Source organism: Oncorhynchus gorbuscha, linkage group LG14 (genome assembly GCF_021184085.1).
Source record: "Oncorhynchus gorbuscha isolate QuinsamMale2020 ecotype Even-year linkage group LG14, OgorEven_v1.0, whole genome shotgun sequence".
Classification (NCBI taxonomy): domain Eukaryota; kingdom Metazoa; phylum Chordata; class Actinopteri; order Salmoniformes; family Salmonidae; genus Oncorhynchus; species Oncorhynchus gorbuscha.
The window spans coordinates 59257482-59281516 of record NC_060186.1 but is presented as its reverse complement, the minus strand read 5'-3'; the positions used below and the strand labels follow the sequence as shown (position 1 = coordinate 59281516).

Here is a 24035-nt window from a genome sequence, read left to right as displayed (position 1 = left end):
GACGGGTTTAGAGGTCAGTGGTTAAGCTGACATCCAATAACTAATTGTTGGCATTCGCTACATGTGTTTGTGGGATGTGTCAATGTAGTCGGTCAGATAGAAGATGAGTTTGTGTGTGGTGTGTGTGTGCATCTGTCTGTATGTGTGTACCTGGGCCTCTTGCGGTAGCTGGAAGGCATCTATGCGGTCGGTGAGGTAAGAGGTGAGTGTGTGGTCGAGCTGGGTCAGTGACTCCTGCAGAGCCTGGAGAACCTGCTCATTCTCTTTCAGAGTGGCCAGTTGCTGCTCTAGACTGATCTGACGGTTCACAGCCTAGATGGATGTCATATCAACATTAAGCCAATATACATAATATATAGACAAGTACATTACCAAACATATACTTATCTGCCTGTTTACAGCCTAGAATATATAGAAATGGACATAATTCTGATATGTTCAAGACATACAGTACCAGTCAAAAGTTTGGACACACCTACTCATTCAAGGGTTTTTCTTTATTTTTTTATATTTTCTGCATTGTAGAATAATAGTGAAGACATCAAAACTATGAAATAACACATATGGAATCATGTAGTAACCAAAAAAATATTAAACAAATCGCCAAAGTAGCCACCCTTTGCCTTGATGACAGCTTTGTACATTCTTGGCATTCTCTCAACCAGCTTCACCTGGAATGATTTTCTAACAGTCTTGAAGAAGTTCCCACATATTCTGAACACTTGTTGGCTGCCATTCCTTCACTCTGCGGTCCAACACATCCCAAACCATCTCAATTGGGTTGAGGTCAGGTGATTGTGTTGGCCAGGTCTTCTGATGCAGCACTCCATCACTCAAATAGCCCTTACACAGCCTGGAGGTGTTTTGGGTCATTGTCCTGTTGAAAAACAAATGATAGTCGCTACAGAATGCTGTGGTAGCCATGCTGGTGAAGTGTGCCTTGGATTTGAAATAAATTACTGACAGTGTCACCAGAAAAGCACACCCAGACCATCACACCTCCTCCATGCTTCACGGTGGGAACCACACATGCGGAGATCATTCATTCACCTACTCTGCGGCTCACAAAGACACGGCAGTTGGAACCAAAAATCTCCAAGTTGGACTCATCAGACCAAAGAACTGATTTCCACCTGTCTAATGTCCATTGCTTGTGTTTCTTGGCCCAAGCAAGTCTCTTCTTTTCTTTGGTTCCTTTAGTAGTGGTTTCTTTGCAGCTATTCGACCATGAAGCCTTGATTCACGCAGTCTCCTCTGAACAGTTGATGTTGAGATGTGTCTGTTACTTGAACTCAAAAGCATTTATTTTGGATGCAATTTCTGAGGCTGGTAATTCTAATGAACTTATCCTCTGCAGCAGAGGTAACTCTGGGTCTTCCTTTCCTGTTGCGGTCCTCATGAGAACCAGTTTCATCATAGCGCTTGATGGTTTTTGTGACTGCATTTAAAGAAATGTTCAAAGTTCTTGAAATTTTCCACATTGACTGACCTTCATGTCTTAAAGTAATGATGGACTGTGGTTTTTATTTGTTTATTTGAGCTGTTCTTGCTATTTTACCAAACAGGGCTATCTTCTGTATACCACCGCTACCTTGTCACAACATAACTGATTGGCTCAAACGCATTAAGGAAAGAAATTCCACAAATGAACTTTTAACAAGGCACACCTTGGTGACTACCTCATGAAGCTGGTTGAGAGAATGCCAAGAGTGTGCAAAGCTGTCATCGAGGCAAAGAGGGGCTTCTTCAAAGAATCTCAGATATAAAATATATTTTGATTTGTTTAACACTTTTTTTGGTTACTACATGATTTCTTATGTGTTATTTCACAGTTTTTATGTCTTCACTATTATTATTATTCTACAATGTAGAAAATAGTACAAATAAAGAAAAAACCTGGATTTGTAATTATTTAACCTTTATTTAACTAAGCAAGTCAGTTAAGAACAAATTCTTATTTACAGTGACGGCCTAGGAACAGTGGGTTAACTGCCTTGTTCAGGGGCAGAAAGACAGGTTTTTACCTTGTCAGTTCGGAGATTCGATCTTGCAACCTTTCGGTTACTGGCCCAAACGCTCTAACCACTAGGCTACCTGAATGAGTAGGTGTGTCCAAACCTTTGACTGGTACTGTATATAAGTAAGCATTTCACTGTTCGTCTATGCCTGTTGTTAATGGAGCATGTGACGAATACAATTAGATTTGATTTATTATCTACTACCATATACACAATTCACAAATAGAAAACAAGATGTTGTCCTGTCGTTTCTCACAAACAAAGATGCAGAAAGAGACAAGACAGCCACTTGATGGCTATGTACAAAGACGGTTGTTTTTCTCCACCCCCCCCCCACACACACACACACACACACAGACACACACTGACACACACAGACACACACTGACACACACTGACACACACTGACACACACTGACACACACAGACACACACTGACACACACTGACACACACTGACACACACTGACACACACTGACACACACTGACCTGGTGGCTGAGTTGATCGTAGCAGGAGTTGAAGGTCTCTAGTTTCTCTGAGATAAGTTCGTCCAGGATGCCCCCATCTATCAGGGTCTGACCCAACTCCCTGATCTGTGTCCTGTTGTCACCTGGGTGGCGCAACACACATTCCAACGACTAGAGAGAGAGAAAGAGGAGGGGAGAAGAGAGGGAGAGAGAAAGAATAAAGGTGACAGGGTGAGAGAGCGAAGGGGAGGAAAGAGGGAAAGAGAGAGGGTGATGTGTCAGTGTTTATTATATACACTATATATACACAAGAGTATGTGGACACCCCTTCAAATGAGTGGATTCGGCTATTACCCATTGATAACAGGTGTAAAAAATGGAGGGCACAGCTATGCAATCTCCATAGTCAAACATTGGCAGTAGAATGGCCTTACTGAAGAGCTCAGTGACTTTCAACGTGGCACCGTCATAGGATGCCACCTTTCCAAGTCAGTTCGTCAAATTTCTGCCCTGCTAGAGCTGTCCCGGTCAACTGCAAGTGCTGTTATTGTAAAATGGACGTCAAGGAGCAACAACGGCTCAGGCACACAGTGGTAGGCCACACAAGCTCACAGAACTTGACCGCTGAAGCGCGTAGCATGTAAAAATTGTCTGTTTTGGGTTGTAACACTCACTACCGAGTTCCAAACTGCCTCTGGAAGCAATGTCAGCGCAATAACTGTTCGTCGGGAGCATCATGAAATGGGTTTCTATGGCTGAGCAGCCACACACAAGCCTAAGATAACCATGTGCAATACCAAGTGTTGGCTGGAGTGGTGTAAAGCTCACTGCCATTGGGTTCTGGAGCAGTGGAAATGCGTTCTCTAGGGTGATGAATCCAGCTTCACCATCTGGCAGTCCAATGGACAAATCTGGGTTTGGCAGAGGCCAGGAGAATCCTACCTGCCCCAGTGCATAGTGCCAACTGTAAAGTTTGGTCAAGGAATAATGGTGTGGGGCTGTTCTTCATGGTTCGGGCTAGGCCCCTTAGTTCCAGTGAAGGGAAATCTTAACGCTACAGCATACAATGACATTCTAGACAATTCTGTGTTTCCAAATTTGTGGCAACAGTTTAAGGAAGGCCCTTTCCTGTTTCATCATGTCCCCCATGCACAAAGCTTGGTACATACAGAAATGGTTTGTTGAGATCTGTGTGGAAGAACTTGACTGGCCTGCAGAGCCCTGACCTCAACCCCATCGAACACCTTTGGGATGAATTGTTACACCGACCGCGAGCCAGGCTTAATTGCCCAACATCAGTGCCCGACCTCACTAATGCTCTTGTGGCTGAATGGAAGCAAGTCCCCGCAGCAATGTTCCAACATCTAGTGGAAAGCCTTCCTAGAAGAGTGGAGGCTGTTATAGCAGCAAAGGGGAGGACCAACTCCATATTAATGCCCATGGTTTTTTAATGAGATGTTCAACAAGGTGTCCACATACTTTTAATGCTGTGTAGGTCGGTGTCACTCTTACAGTACCTGAGGTAGGCAGACAGAGTGCTGGAGTCTGCCCAAAGAGGACAGACTGGTGACATCATCAAAGTAAGAGAAACAGACAGAACACAAAACAATACCTTCTAGGGTCAAAAGGAAAAGACAAGCGAATAACACGAAAGAAAGGGGGAAAGGGAGACAATTTCATAAAGAGGGTGAGTCAGAGTGGTGGGAAGGATGGGGGGTGGAGGGATTAAAGGAGAGAGCATACGATAAAGTGGAGGGGAGAGAATGAGAGATGAAAAGGATAAGAAAGAAGAATGGATATGTTTAAATAGAGATATCTACCTCCAAAGCCTTGTTGACAGCCTCAGTGCTCTCAGGTAGGTTCTCTGTAGCCTGAAGCTTCTCCTCCAACGTGTTGAGCCAGCCCTGCTCCAGGTCCAGGTACTGCAGCAGCTCCATCCAACACGACCACACCTCCTACAGAGAAGACCACATGAACACGGACATGTATACAACCACATTACTGTATGATATGAACACAAATACAACAAAGAACCAGTGCCTCATAAGTTGTTTGGACTAGTCTTATCAAACGCTTTACCTCCAGGGTGTGACACTTGCTCTTGAAGCGGTCACATAGTTTCTGATAGTTCCCCAGGACTCCCCCCAGCTCCTCTGTCAGGTCCTGGCCACTGCCACCAGGGGTCGTCTTAGCCTTAGCCACCAACATGTTAATGTTGTCCTTCAATATCTTCACTCTCACCTCCTTCTGTAACACGTCCTCTTTAGCCCTCTATGTAGGGAGGGGAGAGAAGGGAGGAGATGAGGCAAAGAGGAAAGAAAGAGACATGCCAGATTATCAGGATAGTATTTTCACATAAGAGGGGCCATAACTGGCTACATAGCATTAAAGTGGGATTCTTTTGGTTTAGTTGGTGGCACTTTCTTTCTAGAAGGAATGAGGAGTTCCTAGTTGTTCAGTTTTTTTTTTTTTATGTCAAAGTTCTGTCCTCTGTTCCCCACCTTCATCTCTTCCAGTGCCCCCTCCAGCTCCTCAGGACTCTTGTACTCAAAGTCTCTCATGAGGAACTCCTCGTCTACCTGGGCCATCCATTCCTGCATCTCTGCCAAGTCTTTCCTTAGGTTCACCTGCCTCTCCTGGCTCTCACTCACACGCTCCTGGTGGCTCAGCAGCTACCCAGAGACAACACGGACCACTGTCAGGTTACACAGGGTAGCAAGTACACAGAGTGTCTTAATAAGATGTCAGGTTTTAAATAAGACGCTGACATTAACTAAAGGATACACATAAAAGTGCATGAGCAGTTCAGTATGCAGGCTTAATTTATTTTAGTGGATAGATCAGCTTTAATATTACAGATTGTGGCTTCTAACAATGTAATTATCTGCATAATTTCCAATCCCCATATATTCTTTTGTAAATATATATAATTTACATAATATATTTTCCCCTAACCCTACCACCTCTCCCCTAATTGGAGTAAACTAATGGAAAACAATACTTAAGCTTCTACTTTCAGTTTATACAGTCTATACATTTTAGACAGTATATTCTACATTAGTTATCTTGTGTTTGTTTTTAGTCCCCGCCTTCAGCTACTCTCAGCCCCTCCCATCTATCTCTGAAGACCATCCAGTCCCAGCCTTCAGCTACTCTCAGCCCCTCCCATCTATCTCTGAAGACCATCCAGTCCCAGCCTTCAGCTACTCTCAGCCCCTCCCATCTATCTCTGAAGACCATCCAGTCCCAGCCTTCAGCTACTCTCAGCCCCTCCCATCTATCTCTGAAGACCATCCAGACCATCCAGTCCCAGCCCCAGCCTTCAGCTACTCTCAGCCCCTCCCATCTATCTCTGAAGACCATCCAGTCCCAGCCTTCAGCTACTCTCAGCCCCTCCCATCTATCTCTGAAGACCATCCAGTCCCAGCCTTCAGCTACTCTCAGCCCCTCCCATCTATCTCTGAAGACCATCCAGTCCCCGCCTTCAGCTACTCTCAGCCCCTCCCATCTATCTCTGAAGACCATCCAGTCCCAGCCTTCAGCTACTCTCAGCCCCTCCCATCTATCTCTGAAGACCATCCAGTCCCAGCCTTCAGCTACTCTCAGCCCCTCCCATCTATCTCTGAAGACCATCCAGTCCCCGCCTTCAGCTACTCTCAGCCCCTCCCATCTATCTCTGAAGACCATCTAGTTGATTTCTAGCTGTCATATGTTTTCCACTGTGCTGTGATGTTTTCTAAACATTTCTATTCTCATAGTTTCTACAGATTGTAAATTAGGGATACACATTTTTGCCAAGAGTATTATTAGATTATTGATCGTTTGTCTGTTTTTTCAAGTCCCACAGCAGTGCTATTTGCAAAGTTAGCTCCAAGTAACATATGGGCAGTACCAAAACAAGTGATCTAATGATACTGTCTCTTTGCAGCAAAATCTGCAGAGCTGGGATGGTTGTATCACCTATTTACAGTTCATTCGGAAAGTATTCAAACCCCTTGAAGTTTTCCACATTTTGTTACGTTACAGCCTTAATCCCCCCATTCTCATCAATACACCATAATAACAAAAGAAAAAAAAACAAGAAAAAAATACATTTAATACATTTTAGAATAAGGCTGTAACGTAACAAAATGTGCAAAAAGTCAAGAGTTTTGAACACTTTCTATCCAGTGTTGTTTGAACTGTCCTCTTCTTCCTCACCTGTTTGCTCAGTGTCTCCCACCTCCCCTGGCACTCCTCCAGTTTAGCCTGCCCCCAGTGGGCCAACTCTGGTACTGCAGCCCCCTGCACCGCCAATACGTTCTCTCCTATCTGCTTCACTAAACTCTCCACTGACTCCATCTCACTCACATACTCCTAAGAAGGAGATGGGGGAGAGAGGGGCATGGGTTATAACATTGCAGTACTTTAAGTCTAACAGTTCAAAGTTTTGTTTGTTTTTGAATGGTGTGACCTATGACCTTGCACTGGTTGAGCTCTTCCTGTAGTCTCCCTGCATCTCCCTGGCCCTTGGCATTCCCTGACATCAGTTCCTGTACGCCATCCAGCCAGCGCTCCACCTCCACCACACGCACCTGGAAACAACATCATCGTGAACGTTATTGACAACAATCACTGCCTTATTTTGTCATTGCTTGAGTCCAATAAAAGTTCCATTGATTTTAAAGCAGAATGCAGGCAGGATATTCTACAGGACAGTTTTCTACCTGATTGTCCTTCAGGCTACCCAGGATGCACTGCAGCGTGCCCAGCTCCTCGCGTGCCCTGGAGGAGAGCTGACTCCATCTTTGTAGTTCTGCAGGGTCCGAGGCTTGCTGCATCTGCTCTATCTCTATACACAGTGCCTAAGGCAAGAGGGAGAAAAAACTACATGACCCATAACCCATTAATCTGCAGCTGAGGGACAAATTATAGGACAGTTGTCAGGTGTGATAGGTAGCCTAGGGGGCGATAGAGGTGAGTAGGCTGATCTGAGACAGTCAGTCTGCAGGGTGTGTTTAAACCTCAGGGGCAGGAGCAGCTTTTGAGGCAGCAGCTGCAGCCTGCAGCATTAGGAACGTGCATGGTAGACTGGTTGCAGTCTGAGGGTTGAAGCTCTGAGCCACAGGCAGCAGGCAGGGTGCCCAGAAAGTTCCCAGGCTGCCCTGGCACCATGCTTTATCTACCACGATAACGAGGCCTACAGCCGACCCACATTCCTACAGACTCTCAATCACACACACACACACACACACACACACACACACACACACACACACACACACACACACACACACACGCACACGCACACACACACACACACACACCCTTGCAAGCACAAACACACACATCCCTCTTTCTCCTCTGTTGCGGTTGAAAGATTAAAGAGGGACGTATAGGTGTGAGAATGGGCCCATTGTATGTTGGAACCAGAGCAGACAGACATCTAATAGGTCTGGACTCAGCCATTAACAGATAACCCACAAATACACTGCTACACGATAACACACGGACAACTGGAACACAGTACAGAGAACGATGAATAAAAGCCCCGAAGCCACTCACCTGTGCCCGCTCGACTGCCCCCTCCGTTGTAGGCACATCCATGATGGCTTCCCGCAGTGTGCCCAGTCTAGCCTCCAGACCATCTACGAGGTCAGTCCCAGACACACTGACCACAGGAATCTGGTCACCCTGAACCACCTGTATTATCTGGGCCCTCTGGTCATCAACATACTGGAGGCTGGCCAGCGCTGGAACACAGACAGGGGGAGAGGAGACACTGTTAAGTCAAGGGTTATAGTATCTAGTTGCCACAAGGGGTCAGAGTATTGTTTTGGGAATTCCCATAGGTACTGGCTGTAATCATTTGTGGCTGTTATGAACTCACTGAGCTCTCTGTGGGTGGGTGTGTTTGTGCTCCTTCCATTTCACTGTATGTCAGAGATAGAGCGTGTGCTGCACATTTGCCCAGGGCTCCAGATGTTTGCTGTGTGTGTCTCATGGCAAGCCTAAATGAGGCTGTGCAACTAATGCACGCCAGGGGTTCATACCCGCTGAACCTTCAATATGCCACAGTAAACACAATGAAAACAGAAAAATGCATCAACATACTACAACAGAATGCGCTAAATTCGACCCTGTTGGGCAAAAATTAACACAACGCACACTGCTCTCACGGGCATGAGTACTCTCACATAATCTGCCTGTGTTTATATACAGCAGACAGAGAGAGAGGGAGGGAAGAAAAAGGGAGAGAGAGAGGCCCAGTGAAAGATTGCCTCTCTGAAGCAGAAACAAAATGGTTTTCCTCAGGGCAGTTGCACACACACACACACTCCTTTTAAGGTCAGAAGACAAATAGGCCTCTCCAATATACTTTTACATTCTTTTCGAGCAGGACTCATAAATTCCAGGAGAAAAATGTTGATTGATTTCAGAACTCCTAAAACTCAAAACCTGGTCCTTGGGAGCTTGGCAGAGACCACCCACCCACCCCACACACACACACACACACACACACACACACACACACACACACACACACGGTCCTGCGTATTCAGTGGTCATATAAGGGCATCATCGATTACTTCTGTCCAACCAAGGCTGGATATAAAGCTGATGTCATATCACAGCTCCAGCAGTAAGAGCCAGTAGAGTTCATTGATCTGGCATCAATCCTGTAGCCTCAGTAAAAACTATGGAAGGTTTAGGACCGCCACCACTGATGAAGTGCTGAAAGAACACAAGTCCATTCATTGGGCATTGATAAAGCTTTGACCCAATGGCGACCAAGCATTTTTAAAGCGTTTATACAGTGTTGTCAGAGCACGGGTCAAGTCCCTGCATTGATTTCGAGCAAATGTTAAAGCAATGTTGTGGTCCCATACCTGCATTGATCTCCTGCTCCCTGGTCTGTAGCTGCTGCAGTGTGGAGCCCTGGTGGGCAGAGACAGTGGCCATGTTGGCTGTGAGAGTGGGCGGGACATCTATTGACTCCACCACTGCAGAGAGCTGGTCCAATCGTGGGCTCAGGGCAGTCAGCTGGGCTAACCGTGACTGGAGACAGAGATACAAACAGATAAGACGAAAGGGTAAACAGACTTCACGACACATCTGTTGATATGATTTGTGATGTTTAACAGTTTCAGTGGGGGTCGTCTCCGTGGCGATAATCAAGCCAGAGGTCAGGGTGAGGGTGATGGTTCTAAGGGTTGGGTTCTAACCTGGCACTCTGTCCTGAGGGTTCTTAGGGCAGCCTCATCAGATCTGGTACTGTCTGTTCCACTCAGCCACTGGTCCTGTTCTCCCAGAACCTTGTCCACAGCAGCCAAATCAGAGCAGAGGCTCCTGACCCGGGTCTGGGCCTGGACCCAGTCACACAGAGCCTTCAGCTCACTCACACACACCTCCCATTCAGCCTCCACCACATCTATATCACACCTGATAGAGTCCACACCCACTCCCTCTACAGAGAGGGAGGAGGTAGGGAAGGATAGGAGTGAAGGAGAGAGAGAGAAATAGAAATGAGGGAGGGGGCGAAGGGGGAGATAGACGCAAGGAGAATGGGGCAAATAAAAATGTAGGGGAGATTGAGAAAAGGGAGAGAGAGGTGGAAAGGTTAAACAAAACCACACCAACACTATAACACCCATACTTCTCCATCTTTCCGTACTGTTATCCTGCTGTAAACAAATAAAGCAGGAGTGCCTGAGCGTTTCACTGCACTGTAAATTAAGCCAGGAGCCTCAAGTCCTGCTGCAGGTTTTTATGACAATACCTGCAAACACACAAGTCATGCTTACTGGCAACCAGTAAACATAAGGTTTAAAAATATCCACAAATATACAACAGCTGTGGAAAAATGATCTTACGAGACCAACACTAGTAAATACTGAGGAACAGGATATTTCTGGAAGAGCCAATAAATACATTAAAACCTGTTTTAAGTGAGGATAGGCATTGGTCTGAAGCCAAAAAAGAAAGGAAATTCACATGAGCACCACAATGACTATTCCACCCATGCTCTACCAAGGTTGTCCAGCACACAGCTCTGATATACGACAGTAGCTATGTTGGTATTGTACTTCAATCTATGTGTACAAACAAGCTTTTAAAACGAACCTCACCTAGGAGATATGTACTTTATGAAATTAAGGTGAAGGTCAAGTAGAGTGAACCAATATCCAATCATATCAACAAAATTATTCATAAAATAATGTGTAACTGTACAAATGTTAAACACAAAATACAAACATAATAAATAAAGGTAGTGCTTATTTTGCTTTTCTGGGGATTCCCTACCTTTCTCCAGGGGTTCAATCAGGCGCCGCCCTCCTTGGGTCATCTGACCAACCTGAGCCTCCTTCGACAACAGCTGCGCCTCCAAAGCCTACAGTGATTGGAAGACAGACATGAAATCAACTCATCAAAAAGTTTTCCATTGATCCCAAAGTACAACCTTTTGCCAACGCCAAATTGAGAGCACCTAATGTTACCTGTAAATGCATCATGGAAGCTGTATTTTTTAATGGACCTACCTGTAGTTTTTCCTGAAGGTCAGGGTTTTCAGGGTCAGTAGAGGCCAGGGTCTGAGCTGAAACTTTCCATGTGTTCAGCCATCTCAAGAGGTCAGATAAGTCACTCTCCAACCTGATGGAGCAAAGAGAGTTTGGTTCTGTACTGATGTAGTTGTCTGTATGTGAGTGTGTGAGTGTGTGTGTTCCAGTCCTTACCCTCCCCTGAGTTCCGACTCATCCGTCTCCACCAGTCGTCTCTTGGGAGGAGTGGGCGGGGCCAGCTCTTGGTCGTCAAGCACCTTCTCCGGCTGTGCTGCCGCCACAGCAACAGTTTCCATCACAACCGTCTCCATTGCAACGTGTTCCTCAATCTGAGCCATCCCAGCGGCCTTCGTCACGGCCTCCGTCACCTTGGCAATGGTTCAGAACATGCGTGTGAACGACTGATTGGAAACAGGCTGAACAGAGAACCCAACAGGACAAATGAACTGGATCAAAATGGCCACTGTGGTATTGTGACTAGTAAATGCCTATAGGCAGTCTGACACCACCATAGCCTGGTATACAGGTATATAGTCATTTACATCCTCTGCACAAGACAGTGCAGTGGCTTGACTGCTTTTTAATCCTGTTGTTCTTCTCTTATTTGGAGGTTTTCATCCACTAATGGCTCTTTGGACAGACCAGTGAGAAACTGTGCAACCTGCTGACTCTGTTTCAAGTTGCAAGTTTTATTAGTCGTACGTACAAGATACACAATCCAACGAAATTGCTTACTTGCAGGTTTCTTTCAAAAATGCAACAAGAAATGATAAAAGATAGGAATATGATAATAAAGTGGTTCAGTAGAATAGAATAAACGTTTTAGCATAAGTCTAAAAGGCTCTGCATGGTCAATCCGACATCTGCAGTGGCCATACAGCATTTATTAGATATGGCCTCTGCAGAAGCCAGGGCATTCCTACTTCTTGTGAAGGAAGTTGTCAAGGAGGTCAACCAATCATGTCAATGCGGAGCTACTGTATATGGAGCCCTTCGGATTGTTACAGAATTTGGGAGTTGCACGGCGATGCGGTACGAGGCTCGATTGGGCCTCCGCAAGCCTCTGGAGGCTCTGCAATAACGTCACAGAAAAGTATGGTCAGTTCAGCAGTTCAGCAGTCTGATGGCTTGTAGATAGAAACTACCTCTGAGCCTGATGGTATCAGACGTCACGCTCTGATACCGTCTGCCTGGCGCTAAGGGAGTGAACAGTTCGTGGCTGGGGTGTGTGGGTTCCTTGATTATGCTGCTGGACTTCCTCGGGCACCGTTTCAAGTACGTCCTGGATGGGTGGGAACATGGCCCCAGTGATGTACTGGGATGTCTTCACCTGGAGGGCCTTGAAGTCGTGGCAATTCCCATACCAGGCCACAATGCAACCGGTCAGGACGCTCTCGCTGGTGCAGCGGTAGTATTTTGAGTCACTCGGGGTGGCATGCCGAATTTCTTCATCCACCTTATGAATTGGAGACGCTATTACTCCCTCTTGACAAGAGTGGTAGGGTTTTTGGTCCATGTCAAGTTCTCGGTGATGTGAACGCCGAACTTATAACTGCTGACTCTCTACTGCAGTCCCGTTGATGTGGATCAGGTCTGTGTTCCCTCCACTGCTTCCTGAAGTCAACAATCAACTCTTTAGTTTAGCTGACATTAAGGGAGAGGTTGTTGTCCTGGCACCACAATGCCAGTTCACTTCCCTCCTCCCTATAAGCAAACTTGATGATGGAGTTTGTGTCATGCAAAACGCGAGAACAGGGAGTACAGCAGAGGGCTGAGGACACACCCATGAGGGGCCTCTGTGTTAAGAGTCAGTGTGAGGAGGTGTTATTTATTATTTTTATTTCACCAGGTGGCAGGGGCGGCAGGGTAGCCTAGTGGTTAGAGCATTGGACTAGTAACCGAAAGGTTGCAAGTTCAAATCCCTGAGCTGACAAGGTACAAAATCTGTCGTTCTGCCCCTGAACAGGCAGTTAACCCACTGTTCCTAGGCCGTCATTGAAAATAAGAATTTGTTCTTTACTGACTTGCCTAGTAAAATAAAGGTAAAATAAATAAAAATAAAAGGTAAGCTAGTTGAGAACAAGTTCTCATTTACAACTGCGACCTGGCCAAGATAAAGCAAAGCAGTGCGACACAAACAACAACACAGAGTTACACATGGAATAAACAAGCGTACATTCAATAACACAATAGAAAAAAAACAAAGTCTATATACAGTGTTTACAAATGGCGTGAGGAGGTAAGGCAATAAATAGGCCTCAGTAGCGAAGTAATTACAGTTTAGTAAATTAACACTGGAGTAATAGATGAGCAGATGATGATGTGCAAGTAGAAATACTGGTGTGCAAAAGAGCAGAAAAGTAAATAAAAAACAATATGGGGATGAGGTAGGTAGATTGGGTGGGCTATTTACAGATGGGCTATGTAAGCTGCAGCGATCAGTAAGCTGCTCAGATAGCTGATGTTTAAAGTTAGTGAGGGAAATATAAGTCTCCAGCTTCAGCGATTTTTACAATTCGTTCCAGTCATTGGCAGCAGAGAACTGGAAGGAAAGGCAGCCAAAGAGGTGTTGGCTTTGAGGACGACCAGTCAGATATACCTGCTGGAGCGAGTGGGTGTTGTTATCGTGACCAGTGAGCTGAGATAAGGCGGAGCATTACCCAGCATAGACTTATAGATGACCTGGAGCCAGTGGGTCTGGCGACGAATATGTAGCGAGGGCCAGCCGACTAGAGCATACAGGTCACAGTGATGGGTGGTATAAGGGGCTTTGGTGACAAAACGGATGGCACTGTGATAGACTGCATCCAGTTTGCTGAGTAGATTATTGGAAGCTATTTTGTAAATGACACCGCCGAAGTTGAGGATCGGTAGGATAGTCCGTTTTACGAGGGTATGTTTGAGTGAAGGAGGCTTTGTTGCGAAATAGGAAGCCGATTCTAGATTGGATTATGTTGTTGCCAATCCTTGCAGCCTGTGGTCTGCGTTTGGTGTTGAGCTTGGTGGGAACAATAGTGTTGAATGTTGAACTGTAGTCAATCAACAGTATTCTCACATAGGTGTTCCTCTTGTCCAGATGTGTTAGGGCCATGTGAATAGTGATGGAAATGGTTGAATGTGTCATGAGAATGTTTTTCATGCCATTTGGGCTCCATGGTAATTAGGTAATTAAGTGATATGAGGACAGGAATTGAGCTGCCTACACACACAGGTTTGTGTCTGTGTCTCCACAAGCTCAGGTCTTGTTGAGGTGTTATGATATTGGGACTGACACACACACACACAAACACATTCACACACAAACCTGGTAGGAGCAGTCCTCTAGTCTCTGGACCAGGTTATCCCATCTCTGGGTCACCTCCTCTGTGTCTCCTTCGATCCTCGCCCCCGCCTCGGCGCTTCTCAGCAGTGACCTCACATCCTGTCCCGCATCTCTCAGCTGGTCAAGCGTCCGCCGCTTCTTCTCCATGTCCTCCTTCAGGAGCTAGGGTACGGGCAAGCCACAGGGGTCAAAGGTTACAAGCCGACCTCAAATGCATCTGCAGTTAGAATGTGGTTCGCAAAGTAATAATAAACAGAATAGAAAAGATGTTGGGTGTTGCTAATCGTTTCCAGCGGTCATTTCTGTGTGTCTAGACTACACTGTAGCCCACAGCAACCATAGAGATTCACATTATAAATGATAACAAAACATTTCCCAAAGCTCTAAATCTCAGGCTGAACTTTTTGATTCCCTTATATTACCTTTGACATTCCTGATAATATAGTTGGTAATAAAACATGAAGCCAAATATGAATTTCCTCGTCCGCCTGCACTTCGGCAAAAACGAGCCCACTCTTTATATCACAGAGCTCTTAGAAAGGATACGGCAATTAGATTTTGCAGGTAAATGCTAACGTCATTCATGAACGTAGCCTAGCAATTAGCATGTCGTAGCATCTTGTGGCACACCACTTACCGCTAATCTGCGGACATTAGCATTCATCTCTCCCGGGTCCTTGAAGGCGTTGGTCTGAACCTCACCTAAGGCCGCCTCTTTCTCTGTCAGCCACGCTTGGAACAAACTCTGAAAGAGGAACGAGTGAATAGGTTAACCTTCTGACATAAACAAAGGGATGACTTCTGGAGCTATGGGACTAGTTGATGTGTGAGCTCATTTTAGAGCTGGAAATTGAATTAGGGAACACAATTACCTGAGATTATTGAATTACCTGAACCTCATAACAAACAGTCAAACTCAAGTCTCGCTAGACTCTAATCCTATGTCTGTGTATACAAGGCTTTCTCCAGTACTCCAACTACAGTAAGGGAACTTCCAATCAGAACGGATTGGAGCTCATTCTCAATGAGTGGACAATTCTCAGTTTAGTAGCATTCAAGTCAAAATAAAAATGTGGGTATGTGTGTTCCTGTTCACCTGGTCCTCCAGCAGCTGCTGCCACACCAGGAGGATGTCCTGTAACTTGTGCCACCTCTCCTCTGTCCACCGACACACTGCCGCCCAGCGCTCTCCCAGAGACTGAGAGGAGGAAGAGAAGGTAAGACAGGGAGAAAGGGAGATTTAGCCATTATACAATCACTTGAAATCAACAATTAACAAGACTTAATTTAAGCTTTATTCTTACCTGCAGTTGGTCCTCCAGTGCAGCAGTGGCGCTCTCTCCACTGTTCTCATCTACCACCACCACCATGTGTGTCAGAGAGTTGACCTTCACCTGCTCTGCCTCCAGGTCATTCTGCAACCCCTGGACCAACACAAACCATTAACAGCCCAGTACAGGCAATCATAGCACAGGCACCATCAAGCTTTATGGGGGTCCATTTATGGTGGTCACATATTTAAAAGGTGATATTGCTTAAAAACTGCCGTATTGGGAGTACTGTGAACACAGCTGTCCTATCAGATTGTCTAGTTATATTTTTACTTTGTGATGCCCAATCAAACCATTTGTTTACTTTGTGCCAGTCAATCAAATGTTCCCTTACTTTGTGCTGCTCTATCTGGGCCTTGTACCCCTCTACGTCTCCCGCCATTGGCTCTATCTCCATCTTTCTGATTCGCTCCTCCGTCTTTGTCAGCCAATCAGAGAGTTGCTGCAGCTGCTGCTGCTGAAGGTCCATCAGAACCTCGTGGAGCCTAGAGAGAGAGAACAGAGAGAGAGAAATATAGAAAGAGAAAGAGAGGAGAGAGAGAGGAGAGAGAGGAGAGAGAGGAGAGAGAGGAGAGAGAGGAGAGAGAGGAGAGAGGAGAGAGAGAGAGAGAGAGAGAGAGAGAGAGAGAGAGAGAGAGAGAGAGAGAGAGAGAGAGAGAGAGAGAGAGAGAGAGAGAGAGGGAAAGAGTGAGGGGAGAGTGTGCTGTGAATGTTGAAAGACCGACTGTGTGACCAACAGAGCACGCGATAGCAGTCTATTCAGCTGCTTCAGCATAGACTATGTGATAATTAATGACCTCATAATACACTGGGGGGGGGATGACAATGCAGCACACATACTGTACTCACAAGTCACAACGGGTACACGCACACACTCTTCAACCAACCATGGGTTTGTGTGTCATGTAAGCATAGCCTCAAAATAATCTGGTCAGGGACAAGGACATTATTAAATTGATAATAACAAGACTAAGGGAGCTCTTTTGTGAGACTTCAGCACAGCTTTTGACATTAAAAACAAATGTGATATGGCTTTACAAACTCTGCCATATCGTGGATTAAGAGCTACCTATTCATCAGAACACAGAGGGTTTTCTTTAATGGAAGCCTCTCTAAAGTAAACCAGGTAGAGTGTGGTATACCTTAAGGCAGCTGTCTTAGCCCATTACTGTTTTCTATTTTTACTAATGACCTTTAACAAGCCTTGAATAAAGCCTGTGTGTCTATGTGCACTGACGACTCAACATTATATACGTCAGCTACCACAGCAAATGAAAACACTGCAACACTTAGAGAGCTGCAGTCACTTAGAATGGGGGGCTAGTAATAAGCTTGTCCTAAATACGGTATAGAGAAAAACTAAAATAATTGTATTTGGGATAAATAATTTGCTAAACCCTTAACCTAATCTAAATCTAGTAATGAATAATGTGTCGATTGAGCAAGTTAAGGAGACTAAACTGCTTGGTGTAACCCTAGATTGCAAGCTGACATGGTCAAAACATATTGATTCAACGGTTGCTAAGATTAGTGACAGGTCTGTCCGTGATAAAGTGCTGCTCTGCTTTCTTGACATCACAATTGACTGAACAGGCCCTAGTTTTATCACACCTAGACTAGTGCCCAGTTACATGGTCCAGTGCTGCAGAGTAAGACATAGGCAACTTACAGCTGGCCCAGAACAGAGCTGCACGTCTGGCCCTTAAAAATACACGGAGGGCTATCATCAACAACATGCATGTCAATCTCCCCTGGCTCAAAGTAGAGGAGACTGACTGCATCACTACTGGTCTTTGTGAGAGGTATTGATGTATTGAATGTGCCAAACTGTCTCTTCAATCAGTTAACACAGCTCAAACACCCATACATTCCCCACAAGACATGCTACCATGGGTCACAGTCCTCAAGTCCAGAGCAAAAGCTAAGAAATGCACAGTACTATATAGAGCCAGACGGTGAAGAGACACACACACATTATTCCTAGTAATGTAATATTGTAATGTAATAATGTAATAATGGAGTAATGTAAAATTGTAATGTAATAATGGAGTAATGTAAATTTGTATGAAGCACAATGTTTTGTATGATGTGATGTTTAATTTCTGTTTGGACCGCAGAAAGAGTAGCTGCTGCCTTGGCAACAACTAATGAGGATCCTAATAAAATACTAAATACTATGTATGCATATGTGTGAGGGGGGTTCATGCGTGTGTATGTGTGTCTGAGAGGAAAGGGGTGGAGGGGGGGTCATAGATGCGTGTGTTCCAGTATGTGTGTATCCAGTACCTGGCCTGTCGGTCCATGCTGACCACGCGGATGTTCTCCCAGCGGGAGTTGAGCAGAGTCATCTGTTCCCGGATCTCATCCTCCTCTTCCTCCGTCAGGTTGCCCTGGGAGATGAGCTGGTTGCCCACCTGCAGCACGTTCCCCACGCTGCTCTGGTGGGCCGTCAGCTCCATCATAAAGTCCTGTAGGGGTCAGAGGTGAGAGGTCAGGGGTGAGAAGATTACAAGAGCGTGAAGTACTTAGATCATAATGCTAGTATGCAGCCAAAGCATAAATACTAAAACATTGACAAACAGAGTGTAATATCTGTGTCCCAGTCACTAAAGAACTCTACAAGAGGTCCACGTGTTGCTTCTGTCTTACTCACACACACATAGCCTATAGTGCCTCAGACAGAATTTTTTGGGTCAAATAATATGTCACGTAATTGAACAGCACTACATAGACACTAAAGTGAAAGGACATGTTTTTTATATCCCAAAATGGTCTTCAGGTCAGTGAGCATAGCAGCTCTCTATAGTATGGCAAAGAGACTGCGTGTGCTCTGCTGTACAATATAACACTATGGTAGTTCTGCTCTGCTGTACAATATAACACTATGGTAGTTCTGCTCTGCTGTACAATATAACACTATGGTAGTTCTGCTCTGCTGTACAATATAACACTATGGTAGATCTGCTCTGCTGTACAATATAACACTATGGTAGTTCTGCTCTGCTGTACAATATAACACTATGGTAGTTCTGCTCTGCTGTACAATATAACACTATGGTAGCTCTGCTCTGCTGTACAATATAACACTATGGTAGTTTTGCTCTGCTGTACAATATAACACTATAGTAGTTTTGCTCTGCTGTACAATATAACACTATGGTAGTTCTGCTCTGCTGTACAATATAACACTATGGTAGTTCTGCTCTGCTGTACAATATAACACTATGGTAGTTCTGCTCTGCTGTACAATATAACACTATGGTAGTTCTGCTCTGCTGTACAATATAACACTATGGTAGTTCTGCTCTGCTGTACAATATAACACTATGGTAGTTTTGCTCTGCTGTACAATATAACACTATGGTAGTTCTGCTCTGCTGTACAATATAACACTATGGTAGTTCTGCTCTGCTGTACAATATAACACTATGGTAGTTCTGCTCTGCTGTACAATATAACACTATGGTAGTTCTGCTCTGCTGTACAATATAACACTATGGTAGTTCTGCTCTGCTGTACAATATAACACTATGGTAGTTTTGCTCTGCTGTACAATATAACACTATGGTAGTTCTGCTCTGCTGTACAATATAACACTATGGTAGTTCTGCTCTGCTGTACAATATAACACTATGGTAGTTCTGCTCTGCTGTACAATATAACACTATGGTAGTTCTGCTCTGCTGTACAATATAACACTATGGTAGTTCTGCTCTGCTATGGTCTTCCAGTAGTAGAGTGTTTTCTGCAGCCTTGAGAAGATCCATAGTGTTCTATAGAGGACCTAACAAAACCCCATAATCACCCACTGGCTGGGCTTCTGGAGTTGGCAGGAAGACTTGGCATTCACACACACACACACACACACACACACACACACACACACACACACACACACACACACACACACACACACACACACACACACACACACACACACACACACACACACACACACACACACACACACACACACACACACACACACGTTTCTCCCATCCACTTCCCACTGGGGCGAAGGCTAACAGTGTAGCAAGTAGCGCTCTGCTCCCCAAATGCATTTTGGGTCACCTTAGCCCCTTGCACTTGACTGGTTGCCATAGCAACATTTAAGCTAGCAGTAAAGGACAAACAGCATGAGTTCATGAGTTCTAGCTTCTTGACAGTTGAGCCTATTATGAAATGAAAAGGGAAGATAGTCAAAACTAGGATGGCGTTGGAAGAGTTGCCAGAACTCAGAGGAGCGAAAAAAGTGAAAAATGTAGGAGGCATTAGCTCTTCGTGGGAGTCATGAACAGGCTTGAGAATGACTGTCTGTTTCTCTTCTCTCTTCTGACTGGGGATGAGTAAGCACATTCGGTTTCAACATCTCTGAGGACTTTACATGTTCCTCGTACATCAGTCGTGAAAAAGGCATTGAGCTGCGGTGATCTTCTATCTCAGGAAGCTCTCATTACTGAACCACACACTTACACCCACACGCCCCCTCACACCTATGCTGTTGATAAATTGATTATTGATTTGATTTATTACTACCATTACGCTGCTGTTCATAGATTATTTATTGTAATTATCATTAGTATCTACACTGAGTCTACAAAACATGAGGAACACCTTCCTAATATTGAGTTGCACACCCTTTGTCCTCAGAACAGCCTCAATTCGTCAGGGCATGGACACTGCAATGTGTCAAAACCTTTCCACAGGGATGCTGGCCCATGTTGACTCAATGCGTCCCACAGTTAGGTCAAGTTGTCTGGATGTCCTTTGGGTGGGTGGACCATTCTTAACACACACAGGAAACTGTTGAGCGTGAAAAGCCCAGCAGCATTGCAGTTCTTGACACACTCAAGCCTGGCACCTACCCTGTTAAATATCGTCTTGCCCATTCACCCTCTGAATAGCACACATACACAATCCATGTCTCAATTGTCTCAAGGCTTAAAAATCATTCTTTAACCTGTCTCCTCCTCTTCATCTACACTGACTGAAATGGATGGACATGGATTTAAGTGACATCAATAAGGGATCATAGCTTTCACCTGAATTCACCTGGTCAGTTTATGTCATGGAAAGAGCAGGTGTTCATAATGTTTTATACACTCAGTGTATATATTTATCCTGCTACTGGTCACTATTACCCCATTTACATGTATATCCTACTACCAGTCACTTTTTATGTATAAACCTACCTCAACCACTCCAGTACCCCTGCACATTGAATAAGGTACTGACACTGACCTGTATATACTACCACTCCAGTACCCCTGCACGTTGAATAAGGTACTGACACTGACCTGTATATACTACCACTCCAGTACCCCTGCACATTGAATAAGGTACTGACACTGACCTGTATATACTACCACTCCAGTACCCCTGCACGTTGAATAAGGTACTGACACTGACCTGTATATACTACCACTCCAGTACCCCTGCACATTGAATAAGGTACTGACACTGACCTGTATATACAACCACTCCAGTACCCCTGGACATTGAATAAGGTACTGACACTGACCTGTATATACAACCACTCCAGTACCCCTGCACATTGAATAAGGTACTGACACTGACCTGTATATAATAACCACTCCAGTACCCCCCTGCACATTGAATAAGGTACTGACACTGACCTGTATATACAACCACTCCAGTACCCCTACATTGAATAAGGTACTGACACTGACCTGTATATACAACCACTCCAGTACCCCTGGACATTGAATAAGGTACTGACACTGACTGACCCTCCAGTACCCCTGCACATTGAATAAGGTACTGACACTGACCTGTATATACTACCACTCCAGTACCCCTGCACATTGAATAAGGTACTGACACTGACCTGTATATACTACCACTCCAGTACCCCTGCACATTGAATAAGGTACTGGTACTGTCCTGTATATACTACCACTCCAGTACCTGCACATTGAATAAGGTACTGACACTGACCTGTATATACTACCACTCCAGTACCCCTGCACATTGAATAAGGTACTGACACTGACCTGTATATACAACCACTCCAGTACCCCTGCACATTGAATAAGGTACTGACACTGACCTGTATATACTACCACCACTCCAGTACCCCTGCACATTGAATAAGGTACTGACACTGACCTGTATATACTACCACTGACCAGTACCCCTGCACATTGAATAAGGTACTGACACTGACCTGTATATACTACCACTCCAGTACCCCTGCACATTGAATAAGGTACTGACACTGACCTGTATATACAACCACTCCAGTACCCCTGCACATTGAATAAGGTACTGTATATACAACCACTCCAGTACCCCTGCCATTGAATGTATACTGACCTGTATATACAACCACTCCAGTACCCCTGCACATTGAATAAGGTACTGACACTGACCTGTATATACTACCACTCCAGTACCCCTGCACATTGAATAAGGTACTGACACTGACCTGTATATACTACCACTCCAGTACCCCTGCACATTGAATAAGGTACTGACACTGACCTGTATATACTACCACTCCAGTACCCCTGCACATTGAATAAGGTACTGACACTGACCTGTATATACTACCACTCCAGTACCCCTGCACATTGAATAAGGTACTGACACTGACCTGTATATACTACCACTCCAGTACCCCTGCACATTGAATAAGGTACTGACACTGACCTGTATATACTACCACTCCAGTACCCCTGCACATTGAATAAGGTACTGACACTGACCTGTATATACTACCACTCCAGTACCCCTGCACATTGAATAAGGTACTGACACTGACCTGTATATACTACCACTCCAGTACCCCTGCACATTGAATAAGGTACTGGTACTGTCCTGTATATACTACCACTCCAGTACCCCTGCACATTGAATAAGGTACTGACACTGACCTGTATATACTACCACTCCAGTACCCCTGCACATTGAATAAGGTACTGACACTGACCTGTATATACAACCACTCCAGTACCCCTGCACATTGAATAAGGTACTGACACTGACCTGTATATACTACCACTCCAGTACCCCTGCACATTGAATAAGGTACTGACACTGACCTGTATATACTACCACTCCAGTACCCCTGCACATTGAATAAGGTACTGACACTGACCTGTATATACTACCACTCCAGTACCCCTGCACATTGAATAAGGTACTGACACTGACCTGTATATACAACCACTCCAGTACCCCTGCACATTGAATAAGGTACTGGCACTGACCTGTATATACAACCACTCCAGTACCCCTGCACATTGAATAAGGTACTGGCACTGACCTGTATATACAACCACTCCAGTACCCCTGCACATTGAATAAGGTACTGACACTGACCTGTATATACTACCACTCCAGTACCCCTGCACATTGAATAAGGTACTGACACTGACCTGTATATACTACCACTCCAGTACCCCTGCACATTGAATAAGGTACTGACACTGACCTGTATATACTACCACTCCAGTACCCCTGCACGTTGAATAAGGTACTGACACTGACATGTAGATGCTTGCATTCTCGTGTTTCTTCAACCTATTTCATACTTCGTGTGTTTTTTATTTTTTGTTCTATTTTCTATTATTACCTATATTATAATCATCATTGCATTGTTGGGAAAAAGCTCTTAAGGTAACAATGACTGTACTCTCCTGTGCAGGTGGCGAATAAACTTTGAAACTTGAAACACATTGTTCTGAAGTGTTCTAGTTTAACTATGGAAATTACCTGGATACGTGAAGGGTTCTCTACTCCTGAAAACAATGTATTTCTTAAAGAGGCTTTGGCCTTTGTTTTCGCCACCAGCGTTTGCTTCTGACCTGGATTCCATTAGAACATTAGACTTTCAAATATTCACATCTCTGCCAAGAGACAACAGCCAAAGCCCCACCTCTTACACACAGACAGACATACACCCGCTCCTGTCCTGTAACTCTCTGCCATGCCAGGATTTGGAGCAGGAAGCACCCAACTGGGACACGGCTCCAACTCCACGGAGCGATGTGCTCTGCTCGGCAGAATTCCTGACATTCCCGACATGTAGCATGTTCTCTGGGACGTGGGCGAGAGGCCCCCATCCCTGGGATAGAACTATGCATACTCTCCGCGTGGAGAAGCTCACACAGTGAACCTGAACTGAACCTGATGTCAGAATACATCTCAAAACATCAGATACCGTGAGATGTTACTTACTGAGTGACAACTGTTCTGAGAAAGTTGTACTGTATGTGAATATCTGTGTTAACATCTGTGGACTGGCATTGCATTCTTCATGCAAGATTGCATGTCCATATGTGTGTTTTGTGTGCGTCAGAGATGACCTTGTAAGTGTGTGTGTGTGTGTGTG

At 44.9% G+C, this 24035-nt stretch overlaps 1 protein-coding gene across 6 annotated transcripts in view; it reads right to left on the bottom strand.

Annotated features, from left to right (window-relative positions):
* Positions 1-24035, bottom strand: part of utrn (utrophin) — a 392537-nt gene that overhangs the window by 292699 nt on the left and 75803 nt on the right. For all 6 annotated transcript variants that reach the window (XM_046298685.1, XM_046298684.1, XM_046298690.1 and 3 more), the window contains 20 exons: positions 17966-18147; positions 16014-16164; positions 15653-15772; positions 15445-15546; positions 14986-15093; positions 14331-14510; positions 11201-11394; positions 11006-11117; positions 10770-10857; positions 9692-9933; positions 9356-9524; positions 8031-8218; positions 7193-7330; positions 6947-7060; positions 6687-6842; positions 4988-5158; positions 4566-4757; positions 4307-4441; positions 2508-2657; positions 151-312 (listed from right to left, as the gene is read on the bottom strand). In XM_046298685.1, the coding sequence (XP_046154641.1) occupies positions 151-312; positions 2508-2657; positions 4307-4441; positions 4566-4757; positions 4988-5158; positions 6687-6842; positions 6947-7060; positions 7193-7330; positions 8031-8218; positions 9356-9524; positions 9692-9933; positions 10770-10857; positions 11006-11117; positions 11201-11394; positions 14331-14510; positions 14986-15093; positions 15445-15546; positions 15653-15772; positions 16014-16164; positions 17966-18147 (3054 nt within the window). The remainder of the gene's footprint in view (positions 1-150; positions 313-2507; positions 2658-4306; positions 4442-4565; positions 4758-4987; positions 5159-6686; positions 6843-6946; positions 7061-7192; positions 7331-8030; positions 8219-9355; positions 9525-9691; positions 9934-10769; positions 10858-11005; positions 11118-11200; positions 11395-14330; positions 14511-14985; positions 15094-15444; positions 15547-15652; positions 15773-16013; positions 16165-17965; positions 18148-24035) is intronic.